At 38.8% G+C, this 22,422-nt stretch overlaps 2 protein-coding genes across 3 annotated transcripts; one reads left to right on the top strand and one right to left on the bottom strand.

Moving 5' to 3' along the window:
• The first annotated feature begins 1,823 nt into the window (after positions 1-1,823).
• LOC106077690 (uncharacterized) lies at positions 1,824-6,628 on the top strand. Of its 2 annotated transcripts, none has more exons than XM_056044122.1 (4): positions 1,824-1,981; positions 2,531-2,689; positions 3,643-3,863; positions 6,512-6,628. In XM_056044122.1, exons 2-4 carry the CDS (start codon positions 2,534-2,536, stop codon positions 6,561-6,563), a joined length of 429 nt encoding a protein of 142 aa, XP_055900097.1. In that variant the 5' UTR covers positions 1,824-1,981; positions 2,531-2,533; the 3' UTR covers positions 6,564-6,628. The 2 variants fall into 2 exon arrangements, with proteins under 2 accessions (XP_055900097.1, XP_055900098.1); XM_056044123.1 differs by having other exon boundaries at positions 1,903-2,003.
• Positions 6,629-9,104: 2,476 nt separating this feature from the next.
• On the bottom strand, positions 9,105-16,849 carry LOC106079443 (uncharacterized). The gene is made up of 4 exons (XM_056044121.1): positions 16,732-16,849; positions 15,385-15,544; positions 13,539-13,753; positions 9,105-9,318 (listed from the first exon to the last, which is right to left on the bottom strand). Exons 2-4 carry the CDS (start codon positions 15,538-15,540, stop codon positions 9,243-9,245), a joined length of 447 nt encoding a protein of 148 aa, XP_055900096.1. The 5' UTR covers positions 15,541-15,544; positions 16,732-16,849; the 3' UTR covers positions 9,105-9,242.
• Between the last annotated feature and the right edge of the window lie 5,573 nt (positions 16,850-22,422).

The following is a 22,422-nucleotide window of genomic DNA, read 5'->3' as shown; positions in this document are numbered from 1 at the left end:
AGACAATGCCCTCAGATGCGCACGAGCTGATCTTGTGGTAGGCACTTCGGACTGTGGTCTGATGGTCTCGAGTTCGAGCCTTGTCATCTGCCAACCCCTGCCGTGATATGGTCAGAAAGACACAAAGATAAAGGCACATTCCTCATCCCATATGCCAGGACAAATTTGTACAAATACTCCTTCTTCCCTAGTCCTATTATAGCATGAAATGGGTTGCCTGAGCTAGCCAGAAAAACCAGAGACTTGGCAGAATTTATGTCATTGACTGAATGCATGACGAGTAGGACGTAATCATCTTCTTTTTTGAAGTAACGTCTGTATTATATAAGATAAGATAAGTACCCTGCCAACCCGTGCCGTACCCTGCCGTCTCGCAAAGGTTTAGGCTTCTATGTGATCATTTTCATTTCTAAAGGAATTTCCAAAGCTTACAAAACAAAAATGCAAAATCTCAACAATAAAAGCAAGAAAACAAAATATTCCAGTGTATTCTAGCAGACGATAAAGTAACTGAAAGACGTGACGTACTAGCCAAGAATGGGAGCATGAACAAGGAGTAGAAGAGAAAAACATCCCTCTAGAAAATAGAGAGTAGACGTATCAATTCTCACAAAACTTCAAGAAAAAATTTGCATATTGTAAGTTATACCAACACGATCAACGAATAATTATGGCGCGTGTCCGGAACATGCTGATCACGTTCTTCTAAAATGCGTATTTTATCAAGAAGCCAAAACAAGGTACTGGCTCACTTAGAAGACAAAGTTTACGGAGAGCAGCCTGACCTGAAAACTCTGCGAAGTTCATTTCAAATGTAGGTTATCGGAACACTTCAACTTAATAATGTGAACACCAAAGAAAATATATGCGAAAACTAGAAAACTAGTTGCAAAACCAGAAAAAAAAATGTAAATATTATTTCCATTCGCACTTAATTAAGAATAGAAATTTTATTGTCAAAACAAACGACAACAGTCGAATGCGTGGTGACGACCTCACCAACATTTTCAACGAATGACTCTTTTGACTGGTCAGAGGGTGGTACTGCTGCAGACCTGCCCCACCACGAGAAAGTCGAGGACACAGTTGTGAGGACTAAGAATACAATGAGTAGTGGCTTATGTTTCCCTGCACAAATTACAGATTCTTGTTTTAGTTACAGAGAATCTCTTAGATTACAGTAATATTTAGATTTATTGTCTAGAACGAGAATCGTTTTAAAATTTTGTGATTTTAACAAATTTACATTAAAACAATAATGCGATGTTGTTTGTAAAGTTAGATAACTATTCCTCTTTAAAAAAAAAATGATTATACTTTACGGGCAGAGAATGGTTATGTCTGCGCTGAATGCGGCAAATTATGTAGGTCGCAGCTGGAGCTACGTAGCCACTGAAATACTCCATTCCTCATTAATCTTCGGACTTGAAGACAAGCCTTATTATTTCATTAATATTTTCACTCATGTGCATTTTCTTTTTAAATTTAGACCCATATCGTATTTTTAAAGATGTTATTGATTTCTCTAGTAAAATCTTTTCAATTTCTTCACTAGAATACATTTAGTAAGGTTACAGACACAAACGCGTTCGCTATATTTTTGTGGCTTTATAAGTTTTGTTCATGTTTTTGTTTTGTGTTTTATAACTTTGAGTTCAGATTATTTTTTTAATCTTCGATTTTGTTTTTTCTTTTTACCCATGTAGATCCAGTCATGTCTTCCAAACGTGACAAGTAGTTTATCTCGACATTCAGATGTAGTCTATAGTCTCACTGATTTTTTCGTTATTTCTGTTGTTTTTTTTTTAAATGCTCAGAGATAGCATTAAATCTAGTACAACGGAAATCGTGACCAAACTTCTAGCGTTGTCATACTTTTAGTAAGGTACTGTATCTATTTGCAACTACTAGCCTATATATTAAGGCCCCAGCTACCACTAACAGTTACTTTTTAAAAGACTTACTATTGAACAAATCACAGGTAGTTTTAATAATTTTTTTGAGTAAGCGCTTCAACTTCATAAATGATTTCTTTATTTTATTGATAGGTTATCGATCTATAAATTAAGATATACATTTTTAATTGTTCTCCATTATCAACAATCTTGTTATTCATTGTAAGATGCGTTGTCAAATCTGTTTAAGTTTGGTTTACTATTCAAAGCCAATGATCTCTTGTTCTATTTGTTTTGTAAAAACTACTTTCATTTTATTGCAATGGCTGCACTCTTAACGTTATATGTTTTAAAATGACATCCAACTGAAGACAGTGACCTACTCAGTAACCCGAACTTTGAAAAAACAAAATGTCATAATCTCCAAGAAGATCAAATTAACCAGAGATCGTGCTATTAGAGCATCGAATGGGTTTCCTGAGCCAGCAATGAAAACCATTGACTTAGCAGAATTTAAAACATTGGTTAACAAGCATGACTAGATGCATGACCCGTAGGACGTAGCCTAATTTATTTAATTTTTTTGAAGTAACGTCTGTATTTTTATAAGATACATTTTGTTATTGTTTTTTCAGAAAATGTTCCTCCTCAACGTCGTTCTTATCGCCTTGCCTGTGTTGGCTCTGGCACAGACTCAAGACCAATTTCACCAGATGGCTCATTCCCTCTTCTTGGAGTCAGACGTCAATAAAGATGGTATCATTGATAGACCAGAGATCGACGCAACTTTCCACGTATGTTCCTTCTGTCTTATTTACCTGTTACACTCTGGTTCTGCGTGTTCATGCGTAGGCGCTGTGAACAAAGCAATTTAGATCATTATATTCTGTGGCATTTTACGTCTCGAGAGACGATCTTTTCCCTTTGCAACTTTGATCTGTCCAATGGCTGTGTGAAGCGTCTAGTGTGGTAGCTTGACTTGTTGCCACCGCTGGCTAGCATCTGTGAAAGGGGAACAATTTTGTAAGTCTCTCTTGCCAGTACATAGCCTCTCCCCAGCAAGTCCTATGCAGTACCTCCTCGTGGTGGCAGATGGAGGCTAAACTGCAAGGGTGTCGGAGGAGGTTTGGCCCCAAGATGTGAGGCAGGCATGACCCATCGGCGTGCGGACACGCCCTGTAGCCCACAAACCAAACCCCTAGCTATAGGTCAATAGCTGCACTGCCTTGTGTGTGTGTAAGGTCTAAGGCTTAGGGAGTAAACCCTGACAGAAAATCCGGTCCTGGAGCCCCGTAGGCGGGGGGACAGTAGTAAGACTACTGCTCTCTGGCAAACTCCTGCAGCCACCTGTCCCCAAATTGTGATGGCTCGCCATCCCTTTGGACCCGGTCAGTATGGAAGAGAGGCGTGTGCTGACGTGTGGGCAGCCCAGCACTCGCAAATTTACCGCCCAGGCTTTCCCCCAGCAGATCATTATATTAGATTCTAATTATAGAACTGAACATTGCCAGGAGGGGCCATGTTTTTTTCATTGTAGAGAAAAATCAGTTATTTCAACTAATGTAAATAATAATAATAATACGTATTAACATGGGTAAAAATCTGGTAGATGTATATAAACATATTTGAAATCAATCATATTCACAATCTTATTAATTTCCTTAAAGAAATGACACTAGCAGAATATGGGTTAATAGCTCAATGCATAGCGAAACTAAATTCACAAATTGCAACGTTAACTCTTTAGGGACAAGACGCTAACAATGATGGCCGCATTTCAAGACACGAGTTTGTGACCTTCACCACTAGCCACACCGATGACCAACTGCTGATCAACATCGCCAATTCTCTGTACGATCGCTATGACGTAGACGGTGACCACCACCTGGACAAACACGACTTCGACAACTTCTACACCCTGCTGGACGGCAACGCCAACGGAGTAGTGACCGAGGAGGAGTTTGTTCGGTAAGTTGCTAGAAGTTTTCGATTTAAATCTACATTTATTCTAGGAACCCTAAAGTTTTTTAGAAATGTGTTTCTCTAAAATTAAACATCTGTTCCACTTTAACATACATATATATATACCATCCCCCTAAATAACCCACAAGCCTCTGACACCTGAGAGATTTATTCTTATAATGAAAACTCTTTCCTTCCATTCTTCTTACAAATAAGCTTTCTTGCTATTCTACCTACATTCCATCTCTCTCTCTCTCTCTCTCTCTCTCTCTCTCTCTATCTCTATCTCTCTCTCTCTCTTTTTCTATTTATAGGCTATGTTTGTCATGCCCAAAAATTTAGATCATTCTGTTCACAATTTAAACTTTGTGAATATATATAAAATATATATATTTAATATATAAAGCAGAAAGTAAGGCATATGTTTGTATGTATGTATGTATGTATGTATGTATGTGTGTGTGTGTATGTACGGCATAGAAATCAAAACCGTTTGACAAATCTTGACAAAATTTGTCATAAATGTTCCTTGGATCATGGCGGGGGACCGTAGTGTATGTTTTATGTCCCTCCCACAACCGGGGGGGGGGTGGCCAACATTTTTTTAAAAGGTTATATTCATCTCTATTATAGAGGTTTAGTTTATCACAACTCTGGTAAACCCGTTTTCATAGTATTTTATATTTGATATGAATATATCTGCTAAATGGGTAAACCCATTTTCACAATTTATTTTCGTGGCGAAAGAAAAAAAAAATGAAAGGAACATTAGCCAAGTTTGATATAGATCTAAAACCAATTCCACTAGATTAGTAATACCCAAACTAAGGCCCGCAGGCCGCGGGTAATATCAGGCCCTTTGTATTATATAGCGCAGCTTTAATGCTTATAGCATGCTCAGAGCGCTTTGGTCCAATCTCATTTGTGGATCAGTTGGGGGAATGGGGTGTCTGGGATAATGTTTTCTGTGCTGCCTTTAAGTGCTCAGTAAGCTCAGACTCTTGCTGGAGTCGGGTGTCAAACCTCGAGCCTTGATAGGTAGCCAAACCAAGTGCTCAGTAAACTCAGACTCTTGCTGGAGTCGGGTGTCAAACCTCGAGCCTTGATAGGTAGCCAAACCAAGTGCTCAGTAAACTCAGACTCTTGCTCGAGTCGGGTGTCAAACCTCGAGCCTTGATAGGTCGCCAAACCAAGTGCTCAGTAAACTTAGACTCTTGCTCGAGTCGGGTGTCAAACCTCGAGCCTTGATAGGTCGCCAAACCAAGTGCTCAGTAAACTTAGACTCTTGCTCGAGTCGGGTGTCAAACCTCGAGCCTTGATAGGTAGCCAAACCAAGTGCTCAGTAAACTCAGACTCTTGCTCGAGTCGGGTGTCAAACCTCGAGCCTTGATAGGTAGCCAAACCAAGTGCTCAGTAAACTCAGACTCTTGCTCGAGTCGGGTGTCAAACCTCGAGCCTTGATGGGTCGCCAAACCAAGTGCTCAGTAAACTCAGACTCTTGCTCGAGTCGGGTGTCAAACCTCGAGCCTTGATGGGTCGCCAAACCAAGTGCTCAGTAAACTCAGACTCTTGCTCGAGTCGGGTGTCAAACCTCGAGCCTTGATAGGTAGCCAAACCAAGTGCTCAGTAAACTCAGACTCTTGCTCGAGTCGGGTGTCAAACCTCGAGCCTTGATGGGTAGCCAAACCAAGTGCTCAGTAAACTCAGACTCTTGCTCGAGTCGGGTGTCAAACCTCGAGCCTTGATGGGTCGCCAAACCAAGTGCTCAGTAAACTAAGACTCTTGCTCGAGTCGGGTGTCAAACCTCGAGCCTTGATGGGTCGCCAAACCAAGTGCTCAGTAAACTCAGACTCTTGCTCGAGTCGGGTGTCAAACCTCGAGCCTTGATGGGTCGCCAAACCAAGTGCTCAGTAAACTCAGACTCTTGCTCGAGTCGGGTGTCAAACCTCGAGCCTTGATGGGTCGCCAAACCAAGTGCTCAGTAAACTCAGACTCTTGCTCGAGTCGGGTGTCAAACCTCGAGCCTTGATGGGTAGCCAAACCAAGTTTAAGCGTACTTCGCCTCTCTGCCGCACGTTTCGTAGTTGATTTACTTTGTGCAGCATAGATGTTTCAGTGTACCATGCTTGAAAAGAAAAGGAATACCACTATTCTAATACAGTTCTGCAAATAGTTGAGCCATGACGGAGGCGCGGTGGCTGAGCGGTAAAGCGCTTGTCTTCTGAATCCTGGTGAAGACTTGGGATTTTTTATTTATTTCAGGAGCTTTAGGGCGCCTCTAATGGGTACCTGACATAAGCTGGGGAAAAGTATATGTGAGGAATATTTGACGTGTGTTACTAGTATAGCTTGGCTTATCTAAACTCTAGAATTCGGAAGTTTGCTTATGTGATTGTAATAAAAGAACTTGACTCGAAATACTTGGCCTTATTCAACAAGATCACAGTAAACAATAAATTCACATCACACATGACTGATCGTACTATCGACAAACAGTGGACGTGACCTTTCCGTACTGTGGTGTGGCACTGCGTACAAATTTAAAAAAAACTCAGTTATACCACTTGGGTGAAGATTAAGACTGGTTATTATTATTTACATAATTATTTTTTTTTACCATTAAAATACTGATATTTTATTCAATACTTTCACAGCTACTGGTCCGTTCTCCTGTCAGACATTGCCCATCAACATGGACGCAAATAAATAACAAATACCTTGTTATGTTTTGGTTGAATATGTTCAATACATTTTAGTCTTTTATAACTCTCCTTGCTTTTTTTTTGCGTTATTTTATATTACATTTACAAAATGGCTCAGCGCTTGGCTTCCTAATGGTGCGATCTCTCGCTCCAATCTCGATATAGACTGGAATTTTTAGAATTTCGAGATTCTTAGGACGCCCCTGAGTAATTTCAAGTTAGGCCCAACTCTAATGAGTACCTGACATTAGTTGGAAGAGTAAGGTCGGTTGGTCGTAGTGCTGGCCATAGAAATTACCCCATAGATCGCAAGGTCTGTAAAGGGCACTTTACTTCATTTATAATCTAGTCAATCTGTCTGATGTAGTATCATTTGGAATGTGAAAAGAGTCCTTGTAATCACAACAAATTTCTTAAGGATCAATAAAGCAAGTCTTAGTCTTCATTGGCCTCCTTCAGTCGTAGAACGACTATTATTCATCTCTCATCTTTTGTGGCTGGTGAGCCCTATTTTGGAGAGACACTCGCGTCCACAAATATCGCAGGTTAAGGCGGCTTTTTGCTTCGGTGGTATAGGAGCTGGCCATTTTCGCATTGTCCGTTTTTCTTAGTCTTAGTCTTAGCGCATCTTTCTACGTTTGTATCTACTCATAGAGGGCAACATTTGCCACGACAAGCCAATAACATTTGGCCAAGAGAAGAACAAACATTTAATATCGGGCCCCCCTTCAGCACATGGAGGTAACATTGACCAGAAGACATAAGAAAAAAATAAAATAGGTATAAAAAATGTTTTGCTTAATGTTCACTGTAGCTGTGCGGATGTCAGCCATGGAACTGATTCATGAAGAACGGCGTGTGGTTCGTGACAAATCTCTTGGGGGGTTCTCTTGCGATCCCGCGCAATGAACAAGGTTCTTAGGCCCCCCAACGGGAGTCTTGTTTTGCTTCCCTAATGGCCTATTGGTCGTCTTCCCTAACGACCGTTTCCACCCGGGCGCCACTTTGAGGCTGGGAGGCGAAATCCGGGTGATAAATGTATGCAAGGAGTTGTAGGCGCTATATTCTTTCAAACATCAAGGTAGTCATCTAGGGGAAATAAATCAGTTTTTATTTTACTTTTTTATGCATAAAGCTGTGCCCCAAAAGACAGTTTCATACTGGCACAAATTGTTATTTTGATATCGTATCGTAAAGGATTGACCATATGCACATGTAAATAAAATTTAATAACAGACTTATATCAACTTGTTTATTATATGTTAAAATACAATAATGTCTCTGCTTGGTTCTTTGTAACTAGTAAAATGAAAAATAAATTAAATTGTTCAAAAATTATAAAACTTATGACAGTTTGGGAGATCAATTAAGGTTAACTAACAGGAGGTTGGGAAGGAGCCAGTCCTTTAGTGCCAACAAAAGACCTCTTGAGACAGGAGCGGATCCATCGTTATTTTTATTGATGGAGTGTTTTAAATGTATGAATATGTGTGAGGCATCGAATGAATATGCATGAGATCATCTGGGGCTAGTCCTTGGTTCATTTACCACTAATCACAGTCTCTGAACAGGCATGTTATGATGCGAAGCCAAAAATTTTTGAGTGTAGACGCAGGCGATTTTTTTAATCATTAAAGTGTGAGAAGAATAAGCTGTAATTGGTTCAAAACAATTTGTTAGAATACTTAATACTTAGTATATATGTAATAAAACGTGACCTCAAATCAGTGAACATCAATACTGACAATTGGGAAGACATAGCTCTAGACCGCAACAGGTGGAGAGAGACAGTGACCAAGAAAGCTATGGACAGTGAAAGTACATGGGTCTCAGCCCAGGAAGAAAAACGCACAATCCGAAAAACGGCCAGCTCCTCTACCACCGATGCAAAAGCCACCTTAATCTGCGCTATCTGTGGACGGGAGTGTCTCTCCAAAATAGGGCTCCACAGCCACATGAGGAAGTGTGCTCTGAGATGAACCATAGTCGTTCTACGACTGAAGGAGGCCAATGAATATATATGTATGTATTTTTCTTACAAATATATAATATCACATGTCCCTTCACCTTTGAAACATGGTCCATAACTATATACAACTAAGGTATTGGCTAATAGTGGGGGCTATCATGAAACATTCATTGAGAATCTGCAGATAATTCGCACAATGTGAGATGTGGAATCCCGGGTAGAAGTTAGCTGTGTTTGCTGAGCGCCTAACGGCAGCTGGAAACCTCCGAGATACCCCCTACTCTCAATGGCTAACACCTGAGATTGGACCATTTAGCCCTGAGCACGCTAAAAGCGTGGAGGTTGGGTTATCTAAAAGCAATATTTAAAAATCTGAACAGCGCTGGTTTTTTTTTAAAGATATCTTAGGGCTAGGAAATTAATTTCAAATTTATTGAGGAAAAAAACAAAAATCTTTTTTTCTAAGAACAGATTAAATATTTTGATGAATGAAGCGTTATACGTTTATTTGGCATACCTGCACGAGATAGAACACCTAAAGTATTATTTTCAATAATTCACTTATTTATATACATACACATTTATGTCATCGTCTTTAATGTATCAATATTTAATGTATCAATACATATATAAAACACATATATAAAAAGTAGCATCTATATCAGTGTGTGTTTAATACATTGGTTTGATACGAGCATGAGTTTGACTCAGATTCTATTGAGCAGGAGCCTGTGCACTTTTTCCAAAATTATGCAAGTGTTCCAAATCTGTCAGGAGAATAGTCCAGTATCTGTAAATACAAGGAAAAGAGAGGTAATACAAACTCTACACACAAATAAAGACTATATTATTGGAAAATCTGTTGTGATAAGAAAGTCGAAAGACCTTTTTTTTTCAATTATAATAACAACTAGGGTTCGCGGTGGTCGAATGGTTAAGCGCTTGGCTTCCGAACCTGGGGTCCTGAGTTCAAATCCCGGTGAAGACTGGGCTTTTGAATTTCGAGATTTTTAGGGCGCCCCTGAGTCCACTCAACTCTAATGGGTACCTGACTTTAGTTGGGGAAAGCAAAGGCGGTTGGTAAAGAAACAGATGACCTTAACATCATCTGCCCCACAGATTGCAAGGTCTGAAAGGGGAAACTTTTTTTTTTGGTTAAATAACAACAGCAACATTGCACAAAGGAGAACCGACAGAACACACATAGAAGTTCAGTGACTACACACAGACACAGACGTTCTGATCTTGTTCAAGTTTCTTAGTCAAAAGAGTCGCGCTCATGCAGTCTGACTCTGGCAGTTGAAGTAACGTCTGTATTATATAAGATAAGGAACAAACACGTTTTAGCAAAGCGTAAATCAACTCCCACTGTCTTTGGAATCACGTACTCATTATTTCTTCCACTCTCCTTTCTAGAATCAAATCGAACCCTTTGCACAATGATTCATTGCCCCTAACAAAACATGAAACAATCGAAAAATTGACTAATTATTTTATCAACTACACATAACTATAATTAACGAATGGACCTCATTCACCAATCGTAAACAAACAACATTTAGCCACGTGATTCTCTATCTCATCTATACAAATTACGTAATACACACAGGCTGTCACGTGACAGTTTTTTTTTCCGTTGTTTTATCAATATTATCACGTGGCTTAATGTTGTTTGTTTACGATTGGTGAATTAGGTCTATGTCATTTAATATAGGGGAGACAAGCTGTGTGTAGAGAATTAGTTCGTCACTTAAAAATTTTAAACTAACATTAGATAACTTGAACAGTGGCTAATATGCCAACTAGAGGAGGTTTAGGTCCTGAGTTACCATGTAAGTCGAAAGAGCTTTTTTATTATTAAAACGCCATCACGCAAAACCTTCTCCCAGATTCCCCCCCCCCCCCCAACTAGACCACACAAGTGACTGCTAATGCTAAATGCATTAAATTACGCTAAACAAAAACAATTGGTAAAAATATTTCCAATCGCAGAGATTTATTATTGTTAGTGTAGATCTATTACAGAGTAATTACATGATTGATTCAAAATAATGGATACAATTACACTTAAATATAGGCCTTAGCTTCGCTTTCAAAAACCATTTTTATATTTTACTTGTAATTATAAGCAAATGAAGCTGTAATAGTGACTCCCCCTTTTCTCGGCGACTTGATGCAATTATGGTGGAGTGGGGGCGGTTGCTTTTAAGATTTGTACAACTTTGCTAAGAACTAGTTTATTCCCTTATAGTAAAGCGAGCGTTATGTTTTTGCAGCTCCTTATAAAGGACCGTCAACAGCTTGGGTGACGTGTTAAAAAGCCATCAAGAGATCTCCATACAAAGGTTTTGCTTTGTCGCTTATTAATAAGATAAATTCGAGTTTTAGAATAACTGTTTGCATGTCCAATTTCCCCTCGACCTCCACTGATGGCCGATCTCGTTTTGAGGCGCAACCTATTTTCTTTTCTCCATCCCAGCATGCCACTGATTTGTTGTTTGAAAGAAATTCTCAAATTGTTTTTCTTTCTTTCTACCTCTATGGTAGCGGTTCTCAACCTTTTAAGCTCGGCGACCCCTTTTTACTATCCCCCACTCTGCCGCGACCCCCTCCCCCCCCCCCATAACATACACAGCAATAGAAGAATACACTAAATACAATTCATATTTTCGATCGTCTTAGGCGACCCCTGACAAATCGTCAATCGACCCCTCAAGGGGGTCGCGACCCACAGGCTGAGAACCCCTGCTCTATGGTATGTTTCCCTCAATTAGTTTTTTTTTCAGTGTTATTTTTTTTTTAGCTTTACAAACTTACGGTAATTGGTCTTTAATTTATTTAAAAAAAATAAGTTTGATGTTTTTTTGTCAATCAACGTGTATTGTGGAATTGTTCGCGCCTCAAAGAATGACAGGAATAAGTTAACCGTCTCTGTCAGGTCATTGGTGTACTTGTTGAAACCCAAATAAAATCATGCAAAGAACTGGACAACTATTTGAGTTTCCGATAAGTTGATTAACTATTCAAAAAACTAGCGAGTTGTCACTGTGAAAAAGTAGCGTAGAAGAGTGTTGCACTTCACTGTACATCTGTGCACTTCGCTGTACGTCTGTGCACTTCGCTGTACGTCTGTGCACTTTACTGTACGTCTGTGCACTTCGCTGTACGTCTGTACACTTCGCTGTAAGCCTGTGCACTTCACTGTACGTCTGTGCACTTCACTGTACGTCTGTGTACTTCACTGTACATCTGTGTACTTTACTGTACGTCTGTGCATTTTCGTCTGTGCACTTCACTGTACGTCTATGTACTTTACTGTACGTCTGTGTACTTCACTGTACGTCTGTGCACTTCACTGGACGTCTGTGCACTTCACTGAACATCTGTGCACTTCACTGTACGTCTGTGCGCTTCACTCTTCTCAACTGTATCGAGCCGTATTCGCCCTATTCAACTGTTCCGAGTCAGCTCAACTCTACCGACTCAAAGCTGTAGCGCTTCAGTTCACTTGCACTGTGTTGTACACATCTCTCTTCTATTGTCTCGCACCGTAACGACTGTAACGACTCCAGTTCACTGTACAGACTGGCTTGCATACTTTCTCTCTGGTTTATATAAGGTCCAAACAAGCTTGAACAATATCACAGAATCACACATCGTGTGCTGCGTTTTCATTTAGACAGATCACGTGACACCCCGAACTATCTAAACGACGTCTTGTTTATAGACATACATGCATGAGAACACACGCTGACCTGTCACATGGCTGCCTGGTCGTGCGGTTAGCGCTGGACTGTCGTTCGGATTTATCGACGGTCGAGGGTTCAAACCCTGCCCGCTCCCATCCCCCGTCGTCCTGCGGGAGGTTTGGACTAGGAAGTAAACTATCTTCAACTCTGAAGGAACATCCGAAACATGTAAAACAAAACAAAACATGACCCATAGAAGTCACGCACCATGACGTCACCTGTGGAGTTAGTTAATTTATAAATAGTATCATTGAGCCAGGTTTCAGTAAAGCCCATAAAGGTTACTCTCGGAAGTATTGTAGGTCATTACAGCGACCTGCTCTTCTTTCTTTTCATATGGGTGCTTACATTTCCATGCTACGATAGGAAGAAGCCCGTTCTTCAGTTCTGCTCTTAGTCCGTGTTCCTCTTTTACCTCCCCTTATCTGACGTTTTGCTCTGGGTTGTATATCTTAAAGTTGACACGCGAAATACGTAATCATCTTCTTTTTTGAAGTAACGTCTGTATATTATTAGATAAGAAAATTAAAGAAAATAAAATAAGATAATTTTAACAACTTACTCCTTCCCAAAAGATGTTGTTTTTTTGGCTTCGCTTAGGTAAAAAATATTTTAATCGTGTAAATAAAAGATGTTTTGCGGAGTAAAATGTCATCAAGGAAATAATTCAACATGAAAATTAAAATGTCAACATAAAAAAGTCAAGTGTCGAAATGAAGTCAAATGTCAACATGAAGTTAAATGTCAACATGAAGTCGAATGTCAACATGAAGTCGAATGTCAACATGAAAAAGTTAAATGTCAACATGAAAAAGTCACATGTCAACATGAAGACCAAATGTGAACAGTTGTAATCCTTGTAGACCTTTGACATCTTCTTCCAGCAGCGCCTTGAATGAACAAAATGCATAACAAGCACATAGGCCAGATTTTTTAGCCAACTGATCTTTTTTTAAGGCCAGCATTTGCATTCTTGTCAATTTCTTTGGGAGTAATAAGCCCTATATGATCAAATGCTCCTTCTTCCCTAGTGCTATTAGAGCATGGAATGGGTTGCCTGAGCTAGCCAGGAAAACCAGTGACTTGGCAGAATTTAGGTCATTGGTTAATATGCATGACTAAATGCATGACGTAATCATCTTCTTTTTTTGAAGTAACGTCATTATTATATAAGATAATTAACTCGTCCTTTAAGTTTACTACTGGATTAAGTGTCTACATTTATTTTTCATTTTTTGTGGAGAACACACTAAGCGCTTACCTGACATATTCAAAATGGCTGACCAAACCGTTTCCGTCACCGTCCATCAAGGCATAGAAATTATCATAATCATGTTTGTCCAGTATGTGGTCATTGTCTACGTCATAAAGGTCAAACAGGGAGTCGTGCAGCAGATTGAGTTGGGGCTCATGAAGCATGACGTAGTTCATGTATTCAGTACGGCTGACCCGTCCATTGCGGTCACCATCGAAATCCTACACGAAATATATATATAAGGAAATGCCCGTGTAAGGAATATATAGTCCATGACAACGACATTTAGCTTATATGCATAAATAAGTAAAAATAGTTAGATCTATTAGACAGACAGACATACTGACGGACTGATAGATAGATGATTGATACATAGTTAGAGGAATGGATGGATGGATGGATGGATGGATGGATAGATAGATAGATAGATAGATAGATAGATAGATAGATAGATAGATAGATAGATAAATAGATAGATAGATGGATGGATGGATAGATGGATGGATGGATTGATAGATAGATAGATAGATAGATAGATAGATAGATAGATAGATAGATAGATAGATAGATAGATAGATAGATAGATAGATAGATAGATAGATAGATAGATAGATAGATAGATGGATGGATGGATGGATGGATGGATAGATAGGTAGATAGATAGATAGATAGATAGATAGATAGATAGATAGATAGATAGATAGATAGATAGATAGATAGATAGATAGATAGATGGATGGATGGATGGATGGATGGATAGATAGATAGATAGATAGATAGATAGATAGATAGATAGATAGATAGATAGATAGATAGATAGATAGATAGATAGATGGATGGATGGATAGATGGATAGATAGGTAGATAGATAGATAGATAGATAGATAGATAGATAGATAGATAGATAGATAGATGGATGGATGGATGGATGGATGGATGGATGGATGGATAGATAGATAGATAGATAGATAGATAGATAGATAGATAGATAGATAGATAGATAGATAGATAGATGGATGGATGGATGGATGGATGGATAGATAGGTAGATAGATAGATAGATAGATAGATAGATAGATAGATAGATAGATGGATGGATAGATGGATAGATGGATGGATGGATGGATGGATGGATGGATGGATAGATAGATAGATAGATAGATAGATAGATAGATAGATAGATAGATAGATAGATAGATAGATAGATAGATAGATAGATAGATAGATAGAATGGATGGATGGATGGTGGGTGGGTGGATGGATGGATGGATGGATGGATAGATAGATAGATAGATAGATAGATAGATAGATAGATAGATAGATAGATAGATAGATAGATAGGTAGATAGATAGATAAATAGATAGATAGATAGATAGATAGATAGATAGATTAAATTCGCGTCATATCAATATCACCTTTTACTGTATAGTAAAATATACATTTTAATTCTTTTTTAAGATTTATGAAGCTACGCACATCGATAATAGATCTATCATTGACCCATAAACTTTAAAGGACCTATATAAAACGAGTTCCTAAATATTGAACAGATTAACACTTTGCTTGAAATAATTGGATGAACAGGGGTTCAAAAAAAATATGTCTTTTCTTGGTAAAGAAGAGTTCCTAACTAAATGTTTAGAAAACAAACCCGAACAGGCTTGTGTTAACATGTCTAAGTGTGCTGGACATTTCTAAAAAAAAAATCATTTTCCACAAAATAAAATGTTCTTGATTTAATTATCACTCCAATGAATCCTAATTAGGTATGGACCAAATACACAAATGTAAAAGATTTTTTAAAAAAATAATAATGTTTGTACTAACAAAAATGCAGATTATGAATTTATACCAGGAAATTTAGGTCAATCTCATGTCTGTCAACTTGGCCATTCAAATCTTTATCAATGGCAATGAACATGTAAGTAGCTGTCAGATTGTAAGGCTTCAAGTTGACAGTCTGGGCGAAGGCCATCGCCGGCAATAACAAAAGAAGATACGTAAGCATTTCTCTGAAATAAAATAACAAGTCTGTAATAAACAGTTTATAATAATAATAATAATTTCATTGATACACTTTGGCCTCCTTCATTCGCGAAGCGAAGCGACTATGGATCATCTCATGGAAATTAGATGAATGCCTGGGCATTAGCTGTGGTCGGAACGATGTCGACCACACATCAGTTCCCCCCTCCCTTCACGCAGCTGATGTATCCAAAGAAACGGCAGTGCCGATACAGTTTGGGGTCAGCGGCGTCGCAGGTTCTGCCAGGGTGTTGCACTGGGTGCTGCAAACTGCCTTAGGGTCGTCAGCTCCTGATTTTTCCTCAGGGTTGACTTCCGAAGCCTTTCCCATGATTGGATATAGCTACAAGGTAACAGAGAAGGGGCAAAGGCGAGTAACTCTGGGTTCGTTGATATAGCACTGTGTAGACTGATAAATCAGACTGATGCGCTCCCTGGTCATGGCCACATTTTTATATGTTTGCGAGTCTTGGACGCTGACTACAGAGCTAGAGAGGAAGATCCTAGCAATGGAATTGAGATGCTACAGAAGGATCCTAGGCATCACATTCAAAGACCGCATCACAAACCAAAAGATCAGAGACAGGGTTACTGCAGCGATCGGACCCCATGATGACCTGCTAACTATTATAAAGAAACGCAAGCTTAAAATATATGGCCATATTACAAGATCCACGGGGCTCGCAAATACCTTCCTTCAGGGAACAGTACCAGGAAAAAGAAGAAGAGGCAGACAGAGAAAGCGATGGGAGGACAACATAAAAGAATGGACAGGCCTACCATTGATAGGGGTTTTAAACAAGGCTAATGACAGGGAGAAATGGAGAAAGACGGTCGACAAGTCTTGTTTGGTGCCCCAGCGGTCCAACAGACTAAGTGATAGGTAAAGATAAAGGTAAAATATAATGTAGAATCAAGGCCCAATTAAAAACTTCAGTACACGAGAGTTAGAGAAACACGGCACAACTAGAAGCATTGAATCCACGGAGTACAGGACTCTCTTACGAACACATGGCCACCTCCCACCCATCCCCTTTTCCCCACAACTCTAGAAAATAAAAAGCATGCATTTGCACGAAAGATTCGATATAGAAAGTCCATTTTAAATAATGCATCCAATAAACATCATATATAAAAAAAATAAATCCTTATCATATATATATATAAAACTTACCTTGGTGAAAAGAAAACGTTCTTCTATTCCCAGTATTAAACAAATGTCATTGCATTTCAATGAGTTTCTTGTCTTTATATCAGGCTTTTTATAATGGGATCCTGAGATGCAATCAATATGTAAATAAGTAACGTCATTGATAGATAGGATTATACGCGTGCAGGGAATCTCAATGGAGTATAAACAATAAGCGCCAGTGGTCAAGAGAACAAGAACAACATTTATGAATGAGCTAAGATAATTGACTAGGAGGCGCGGTGGCTGAGCGCTTGGCTTCCGAACCGGGGACCGGGGTTCGAATCCTGGTGAAGACTGGGATTTTTAATTTCGGGATCTTCGGTTGCCTCTGAGTTAGGGAAAAGTAAAGGCGGTTGGCCACATGACACCCTTGTTAACCGTAGGCAACAGAAACAGATGACCTTTACATCATCTGCCCTATAGACCACAAGGTCTGAAAGGGAAACTTAACTTTACTTTACTTTAAGATAATTGACTAAGAGCCTTAATTCGTGGGCTTAGAGGGTAGTTTCTGAGTCAGTAATATTAATTAAAATTAATTAAAGCTAAAATGTTAATTAATAGATTAATTCGTTATGAATAAGGCAAAACTGTCTTTGTTCTCTTGCCCTCTTATATATTATAGGAATGTAATATAGAGATCACAGTGATGTTAAAACCTTTTGAAGAGTTGCACTTGTAAGCAATCTCACATAATATTGCAACCGTGTCATTGGAATAGATGATTATATTAAAAGTGAGCGTCAGTATCATGAATCTGCTAAAACTTAAATTTATTATCTTATTTATTATATTTATTATTTATTATATTATCTTATTATTTCCACCCCATATTTCTTTAGCGTTTGTCATTTAGGGCTATACAACTGGATATTTAACAGAGTAAATAGATTTGTTAAAAATTGTTTTTGTTAAGTTAGTCTTTTATGCTTCAACATGCTCAATGTGTTCTGGGCCACGCTATATAAAACCAAAATACACATTCACACTAGACTCACTCATAATTTACATGTGAAAAGTTTATATACACAATTTACACAACTCAGGTCAAGTCGGGATTCAAACTCGAGCCTCTTGGCAGGTCGTCGAGCGATGTGTGCTTCTAAGCAACCTCTTTCTCCTAGTTATTATACCTGTTATCTTGAGGAGTCTTGGTTTTAGTATAAACGCAACGCATTACCTTGGTCTTGAATGGCTAACTCTATAGGTAGGCAAATCAGACAAGAAGAATTATAGGTAGGCATCTTGCTACACTACATTCAAGGGAGGACTGGCTATATGGGGCATTTTGGCGGATAACCGGTAGGCAAGCACCCATATAGGTCAGTAGGCTGACGTGGAAATGGTCTCTTGGAAATGCTGAACGCCCTTTGATAGACACCTGCGCTAAAGTATTGTATAATATCTTCTTAATAAAGAGGCACATAAACGTCTACAACTGGAGTTCACATTACCTAACACATTCTGCATTATAATTTTATAATATAGGTTAATAGATTGTATCCATATACCGTGCTTATGTGAGCTTCCATGTGTAGTGACCTAATAAAATACTACATGAAGACATGTCTGGATGCTAGGTTTTATTGAACAAGAATGACAAAACTGTTCACAATAACACAGTACACACACACACACACAAGCTGATCTGGACACCATGACATTTTGACACACTAGAACAGATCAGTTCACAACACACAAGAAATATAAATACACAACACAATGCTTTATGCATAACATCTATTAATCGCTTAACTACCAACATAAGGCATCTCATTTCGTCTCATGTCATATAGAATTCCCCGGCTTTTTAGGACACCGCCGTGTCCACCAAACTCTAATGTGTACCTGGACATACGCTGGAGAAGTAAAGGCAGATGGTCATTGTGCTGACCACCATAACCCATAGATCGGAAGTCAAGAATACTTTAATAGACCACCCCCCCCCGGCGAACAAAGGCTTCGTCTGCGTTAGATGTGGTAAAACATGCAGGTCTTAACTGCGTCTAAGTAGTCATGTGAAACAATGCACTCATCCTTACTCTTCAGAATCGAAGACATTGTCATTATTATAATTAAAAAAGATTACGGTGGCGCCGCCCATTATATATATTCTACCAGCCCGAAATATAGTAGGTGATGTATATCCATGACAGCTTTTCGATGGATGATCAAATTTCGCATAGTATGAGGGCCGGTACGTATGGATTCGTCATGTCACAATTTGTTGGCCCGATCTTATGGTAATGTCAGAGTCGATATTGACGCCCAGTCTGCCCCCCCCCCCCAATGAATAAACTAATATTATCAAAGAAACAAATCTGAGAGAGGAGACATTTAACCAAAGCTAAACTTTGGAATCATTTTCTTTTTAGTGTAGAGAAAACTAATATACACCGAGTTTTGAAAACAAAAAAAAATATCCGAGTTAGGAGAAAATCAATTTTTGTTTCAAGATGACATCATGAGTAATAACCAAAAGTAGAAGAGAATACAAAACGAAAATGTCGGTTGGATAGGGTTAAAATGGAATTCATTTTGTGTCTGTGTGTTATAATTGCGTTTCAATAATGTGCTTTAAAGGACAAATCTTTCATCTTCGCAGTTTATTTTCATATTATTGAATTTCGTTTCAGATTAATCATTTGCTTCAGAGCTAGATGTTAGATTTAGTAATCTTACTTTTTAAATTGCCATTTTTACATTTATTATCTATCGAAGGCACGCGATCTGCTCAAAGTTATATAAGATAAACCAATTATTTCTAAACTAACTTCAATTTAATTTCTATTTTAGAATGTATCCTTGACGTAAATGATGTTCCGATGAGCAGATGGCAATGTTCTCTTTCATATTATCTGATAAAGTCCCGAAGAGATTTTTAAATAGAATTTTCGTGAATGAACTATTAAAGATCTTATCTGTTTCTGACACACTGTTGAGTTGCTTTCAACTTTTAATTCATAAATTGGTTGCATCGGGTGAACAAGAGGAAACACAGTTGTTGATTTGGGTTCTTATAGATAGTAAAGTTCCCCATTCAGACCTTGAGTCATTGGTTAATATGCATGACTAAATGCATGACGCGTAGGACGTAATCATCTTCTTTTTCGAAGTAACGTCTGTATTATATAAGATAAGATAAGATAGGGCAGATGATGATGTTTCTGTGGCCTACGGTTAACAAGGGTGTCATGAGGCCAGCACAACGACCAACCGCCTTTACTTTTCCCTAACTAATGTCAGGTACCCATTAGAGCTGGGTGGGCGCCCGAAGATCCCGAAACTAAAAATCCCAGTCTTCACCAGGATTCGAATCCCGGTCCCCGGTTCGGAAGCTAAGCGCTTTACCGCTCAGCCACCGCGCCTCTTATAGATATAGTAGCATAATAGTTCATATTGCTGCATTTATTTTTCAGGACCTGTGTAAGCTGTGATATTTTACGTCTGGAGAGTCGAGCGTTTCCCTTTGCAACTTGCCTTGTGGCTACTCTATTCATAGCTGTATACGAGGATGTAGCACTATGTAGCTACAAGCTGTCTAGGTGCTACCGGCTTCTGGTGTTTGGCTCATTGTTGACTACCGAAGCCTTATTGTAACATTGTTCGTATTACTGAGAGATTGCGAGAACAAAGAGATTGCGAGAAAAAAGAGATTGAGAGAAGAGAGATTGAGAGAAAGAGAGATTAAGAGAAAGAGATTGAGAGTAAGAGAGATTGAGAGAAAGAGAGAAAGAGAGAAAGAGATTTAGAGAAAGAGAGATTGAGAGTAAGAGAGATTGAGAGAAAGAGAGATTGAGCGAAAGAGAGATTGTGAGAAAGAGACAGAGAAGAGAGAGAGAGAAAGAGACATTGAGCGAAAGAGAGATTGTGAGAAAGAGACAGAGAAGAGAGAGAGAGATTTAGAGATCGAGAGAAACAGACAGAGAAGAGAGAGAGAGAGATTTAGAGATTGAGAGAAAGTGACAGAGAAGAGAGAGAGAGATTTAGAGATCGAGAGAAACAGACAGAGAAGAGAGATTGAGAGAAAGAGAGATTGAGAGAAAGAGACAGAGAAGAGAGAGAGAGATTTAGAGATCGAGAGAAACAGACAGAGAAGAGAGAGAGAGATTTAGAGATCGAGAGAAACAGACAGAGAAGAGAGATTGAGAGAAAGAGAGATTGAGAGAAAGAGACAGAGAAGAAAGAGATTTAAAGATCGAGAGATTGAGATAAAGACTGGGAGAGAGAAAAGACAAAAAAAGAGAGAGATTGGTACATCTTGAGAGATTACCAACTTTGCGCCTCTCAGAAGTTCGATCAACATTTTGAGAAACGTTGTTGTAGTCTGTAGACCAGGGGTTCTCAAAACTTTTTTAGTTCGCAGACCCCGTTGCAAGCCATACTGTGTTAGCGGACCTCGACAGCCTGATTTGTTTGCCCAAATAGCATAATCAAACTCTCCCCAACATACATATATTATAGCTTTTATATACTTTCATGCTTATAGTCCAATCTCATTTGTGGACCAGTGGTCCCTAGGTTGGTTTTCCGTGCTGCCTTTAGGCGCTCAGTAAACACCAACTCTGCCCGAGTCGGGTGTCGAACCTCGAGCCTTCTAGGTAGCCAAGCCAAGCCAAGTTCAAGCGCACTTGGCCTCTCGACCACGCTTCCCACAAAATAAATACATAAATATATCATGTGCTAGAAACAAACTGTTTACCCAAATTGCCATACCAATCTTTTTCAGTTAACAAAATTGCCAAATTAGTCAGGCAATTAATTTGACAGTCATCGTTGATCGCAAATAATTTTTAATCAAATTTAGTTTGGAAAACATTTGCTCACTCTTTAACACATTTACCGCTAGTGTCAGAAGCATTACGATGACGATATTCTGTAATAAATCCTCTAGTCTAAGAAAACGAATTTGCATAAATTCTCCATCTTCCCTAGCGCTATTAGAGCATGGAACGGGTTGACTGAGCTAGCCAGGAAAACCAGTGACTTGGCAGAATTTAAGTCATCGGGTTAGATGCATGACGCGTAGGAGGTAATCATCTTCTTTTTTGAAGTAACGTCTGTATTATATGTAGTGGAGTGGATACCTTTTCAGAAAACACAGGCCACCCCGATATCAACGTGACCCTTCCCCCTAGATGGCACCTTGTGTCCGCGCATAACCAACGTGGGCACTGTCCATTCGACCGGCATCTCTTGTCGCTGTAGTGTTCGTACGTTACTGGACCTACGTTGTCTCCACTCCCTGTTTGTGCCTGGTTCTACACCATGTGTTTATGGATGGCTGCAGGTAATTATTTATTTATATTAGATTGTAATTTTAATTAGTAGTTTATATAGAATTTCACTACCGCGGTTTTTGTTCATTCTTATTCTTATTTTTAGAAGCCAGCATGTAGATGAATTTATTTATTGAAATGCGTACCTGTAGTATACTATATGAATTAGATCATATATAGAATGTTAAATGTCAATCTTGTCAGAGGATTACTTTGTCATTAATTTTTATAATGTTTCTGATGTATCATATCCCTCCTTATGTTCTGATAAGAGATGATTGGCTTACATTATTAGATTTTCTATTTGTTGATGTAGTATTTAGACCTGATTTTGTGTGTACAACCATTTAGGCTTATTAATTATGTTTAGTTTATGCCCATGTGTAATTATGCT

Source organism: Biomphalaria glabrata, chromosome 10, assembly GCF_947242115.1.
Source record: "Biomphalaria glabrata chromosome 10, xgBioGlab47.1, whole genome shotgun sequence".
In the NCBI taxonomy this organism is placed as follows: Eukaryota; Metazoa; Mollusca; class Gastropoda; family Planorbidae; genus Biomphalaria; species Biomphalaria glabrata.
Note: the sequence above shows the minus strand (reverse complement) of the source record. Positions and strands in the feature narration are given on the sequence as shown.

What these genes read in the sequence shown, in the direction of transcription:
- LOC106079443 (XM_056044121.1), bottom strand. Translation starts at nt 15,540, where the DNA reads ATGCTTACGTATCTTCTTTTGTTATTGCCGGCGATGGCCTTCGCCCAG. An exon ending in AGATTGACCTAAATTTCCTG is followed by an intron (nt 13,754 to 15,384) that starts GTATAAATTCAT and finishes TATTTCGTGTAG; the next exon opens with GATTTCGATGGTGACCGCAA. An exon ending in AGCCATTTTGAATATGTCAG is followed by an intron (nt 9,319 to 13,538) that starts GTAAGCGCTTAG and finishes TTGTATTTACAG; the next exon opens with ATACTGGACTATTCTCCTGA.
- LOC106077690 (XM_056044122.1), top strand. Translation starts at nt 2,534, where the DNA reads ATGTTCCTCCTCAACGTCGTTCTTATCGCCTTGCCTGTGTTGGCTCTG. An exon ending in AGATCGACGCAACTTTCCAC is followed by an intron (nt 2,690 to 3,642) that starts GTATGTTCCTTC and finishes TTAACTCTTTAG; the next exon opens with GGACAAGACGCTAACAATGA. An exon ending in ACCGAGGAGGAGTTTGTTCG is followed by an intron (nt 3,864 to 6,511) that starts GTAAGTTGCTAG and finishes ATACTTTCACAG; the next exon opens with CTACTGGTCCGTTCTCCTGT.